Below are 3,942 nucleotides of genomic sequence, written 5' to 3'. Positions count from 1 at the left end.
TATATATGTACACATATGCACACAATTACACAGATTTTCTGTCTATGCCTATGTGTATATACACACACAGACACCATTCATTTGTTTGGCATTTAAGGGTTCTATATAGTCAATATTCAAAGAATGTGTTAAACTTAGTAATCTAAAATCTTAAATTTTGACAGCTAGTGAATATATTTGTTTTGCTGTTGACTTATGACTTTAAATCAAATTTGGAAGAACCAATTAAATACTTGATAGTTAAGGTTACTGATTGCTTTCTTTTCCTCTCTTCTTTTTGGTGATTCATACAATAATTTCTTACAGCCATGCCTGTGCTCCTCTCTTTTCTAAGCTATATAATTTATCTAGACTCCTATTCCTACAGTTCTATCCCATAGGAAAATATTTTAAGCATATGAAGACAATTTCTATTCACAAAAAAAGATCAAAGTGTTTTGTCATATGAAATAAAGAGCAAATTTGAATCAAGAATTCCTGATATGAGCATGGAATCTGGAAATAATTATGGAGAATCATTAATTTAGAGAGTCTCAAAAATGAAAAAAAGTGTTTATAGAAAACATGGTAGGACAAGCAAGTGAAATCTAGGTAAAGAGTTTACTAGATAATGTCAGACTAAACATATTAACCAAATCATGGCAATATTGTAGATTTATGTGAAGTCCAGGTTAACTCCCTGTTGACCTCAGGATCAGTCAGAGTCAAGATCAGCAAAAGTCCTTGGTCTTCAGGGGGAGAAGTAAAGGAGATGGACAAAACTGCCACAAGTTCTCCACCAACCTCCCTTCTCTTCCTCCTCTTCCTCCAAAGTGACTCTGGCTTGTCTTATTCCACCCCCTAATCCCTCCCACAATTATCTGTATACACCAAAAGATCAAGCCAGCACAGAATAGTGAGAAAGGTCATTTTCCAAGTATATGCTAATAGAGTATTGTCCAATAGGTAATTAGCCTTAAGTGCTCCATTGTCTGATTCCAGGGCACCTGTTCAGAGTTTCAGCCCTTTACAGATTTATGCAAAATATTGGAAAATATCTATTTTGCTATTCTTGTGCAAATGATAGAAATAGGTTAGTTATATAATAATATAGATGACATTAAACTTAATATCAGCACAAGCCAAGAGAATCAAGTCCTGATGTAGACAGTAGGAATGAGAAAGGACATGGGAGCGACAAAAAGGAAGTATGCAAGACGGATCATCAGTGGAATAATGGGTACTGTTCTCCTGAGAAAAGCTGCTATTCTTTTCTTGGCAATGCGCTGTGGAGTGAGGATGGTGGAATATCTCAGAGGATGACAGATTGCTACATAGCGGTCAAAGGCCATTGCCAGGAGCACTGCTGATTCTGTGTTGGAGAAAGTATGGATGAAGAACATCTGTATCACACAAGCATTGAATTCAATCTCCCTGGAGATGGACCACAAGACTCTAAGGAATGATACAAGAGTGGGAAAGGACATGTCCATATCAGTGAGAGACAACATGGCCAAAAAATAGTACATGGGTTCATGAAGACTTGGGTCAGTTCTGACTATATGAAGGATGATACAGTTGCCCACTATCCCAATCAGGTAGAAGATGCAGAAAGGGATGGAGATCCAGTGGTGTAGTGCCTCATATCCAGGAATTCCAATGAAGTAGAATGTGGCAGATAGGTCATTACTGGTATTGAAGTCTGCCATGGAGCTTCTGGAAAAAGCTGCAATCCCATGTCACACACACAATTGCTTCTTTTTTATATAGGTTTTTATTTACAAGATATATGCATGGGTAATTTTTCAGCATTGACAATTGCAAAATCTTTTGTTCCAACTTTTCCCCTCCCACTTCCCCCCACCCCTCCCCTAGATGACAGGTTGACCAATACATGTTAAATATGTTAAAGTATAAATTCTATACTATATATATATATGTATATATAAGTATTTATATATATATATATATATATATATATATATATATATATATATATATATATATATTCACACATGTCCAAACAGTTATTTTGCTGTACAAAAAGAACCGGACTTTGAAATAGTGTACATTTAGCCTGTGAAGGAAATCCAAAATGCAAGTGGACAAAAACAGAGGGATTGGGAATTCTACATAGTGTTTCATAGTCATCTCCCAGAGTTCTTTCACCGGGTGTAGCTGGTTCATTTCATTACTGCTCTATTGGAACTGATTTGGTTCATCTCATTGTTGAAAATGGCCACATCCATCAGAATTGATCATCATATCGTATTGTTGTTGAAGTATATAATGATCTCCTGGTCCTGCTCATTTCACTCAGCATCAATTCATGTAAGTCTTTCCAGGCCTTTCTGAAACCATCCCGTTGGTCATTTCTTACAGAACAATAATATTCCATAATATTCATCTACCACAATTTTTTCAGCCATTCTCCAATTGGTGGGCATCCACTCAATTTCCAGTTTCTGGCCACTACAAAGAGGGCTGCCATAAACATTCTTGCACATACAGGTCCCTTGCCCTTCTTTAAAATCTCTTTGGGATATAAGCCCAGTAGTAACACTGCTGAATCAAAGGGTATGCACAGTTAGATAACTTTTTGAGCATAGTTCCAAATCATTCTCCAGAATGGCTGGATGTATTCACAATTCCATCAACAATGAATCAGTGTTCTTGTTTTCCCAAATCCCCTCCAACATTCTTCATTATCTGTCTCTGTCATTCTAGCCAATCTGACAGGTGTGCAGTGGTATCTCAGAGTTTTCTTAATTTGCATTCATCTGATTAATAATGACTTGGAGCATCTTTTTATGTGGCTAGAAATAGTTTCAATTTCTTCATCTGAGAATTGTCTGTTCAAATCCTTTGACCATTTATAATTGGAGAATGGCTTGATTTCTTATAGAGTCAATTCTCTATATGTTTTGGAAATGAGGCCTTTATCAGAACCTTTATCTGTAAAAATGTTTTCCCAGTTTATTGCTTTCCTTCTTATCTTGTTTGCATTAGTTTTCTTTATACAAAAACTTTTCAATTTGATAGAGTCAAATTTTTCTATTTTGGGATCAATAATGATCTCTTCTAGTTCTTCTTTAATCACAAATTCCTTCCTCTTCCACAGGTCTGGGAAGTACACTATCCTATGTTCCTCTAATTTATTTATAATCTCATTCTTTATGCCTAGGTCATGAACCCATTTTGACCTTATCTTCGTATATGGTATTAAATGTGGGCCAATGCCTAGTTTCTGCCATACTAATTTCCAATTTTCCCAGCAATTGTTGTCAAACAGTGGGTTCTTATCTGAAAAGCTGGGGTCTTTGGCTTTGTCAAACATTAGATTATTAAAGTGATTGTTTTGTCCTTTGAACCTTATCTATTCCACTGATCAACTGCTCTATTTCTTAGCCAATACCAAATAGATTTGGTAACTGCTGCTTTATAATATAATTTTAGATCTGGTACAGCTAGGCCAACTTCATTTGATTTTTTTTTTATTAATTCCCTTGAAATTCTTGACCTTTTGTTTTTCTATATGAACTTTGTTGTTATTTTTCTAGGTCATTAAAATAATTTTTGGGAGTTTGATTTGTACATCGCTAAATAAATAGATTAGTTTAAGTAGTGTTGTCATCATTATTATATTTGCTGACTCAATTCAAGAGCATTTAATATTTTTCCAATTGGTTAAATCAGACTTAGTTTGTGTGGAAAAGTGTTTGGTAGTTTTGCTCATATAGTTTCTGATTTTCCCTTAGCAGAGAGATTCCTAAATATGTTATACTATCAGTAGTTACTTTAAATGAAATTCCTCTTTGTAGCTCTAACTGTTGGATTTTGTTAGTGACATGTAAGAATAATGATGATTTATGTGGATTTATTTTGTATCCTGCAACTTTGCTAAAGGTATGGATTATTTCTAATAGCTTTTTAGTAGAATCTCTGGGGTTCTCTAAGTATACG

At 35.0% G+C, this 3,942-nt stretch overlaps 1 protein-coding gene across 1 annotated transcript; it reads right to left on the bottom strand.

Moving 5' to 3' along the window:
* Positions 1-1,077: 1,077 nt before the first annotated feature.
* Positions 1,078-1,688, bottom strand: LOC141559891 (olfactory receptor 51G2-like). Its single transcript, XM_074297546.1, is given in 2 exon segments — positions 1,078-1,184; positions 1,187-1,688. Coding segments are annotated over 2 exon segments (609 nt in total).
* Positions 1,689-3,942: the final 2,254 nt, after the last annotated feature.

Source organism: Sminthopsis crassicaudata, chromosome 3 (genome assembly GCF_048593235.1).
Source record: "Sminthopsis crassicaudata isolate SCR6 chromosome 3, ASM4859323v1, whole genome shotgun sequence".
Taxonomy (NCBI): domain Eukaryota; kingdom Metazoa; phylum Chordata; class Mammalia; order Dasyuromorphia; family Dasyuridae; genus Sminthopsis; species Sminthopsis crassicaudata.
Note: the sequence above shows the minus strand (reverse complement) of the source record. Positions and strands in the feature narration are given on the sequence as shown.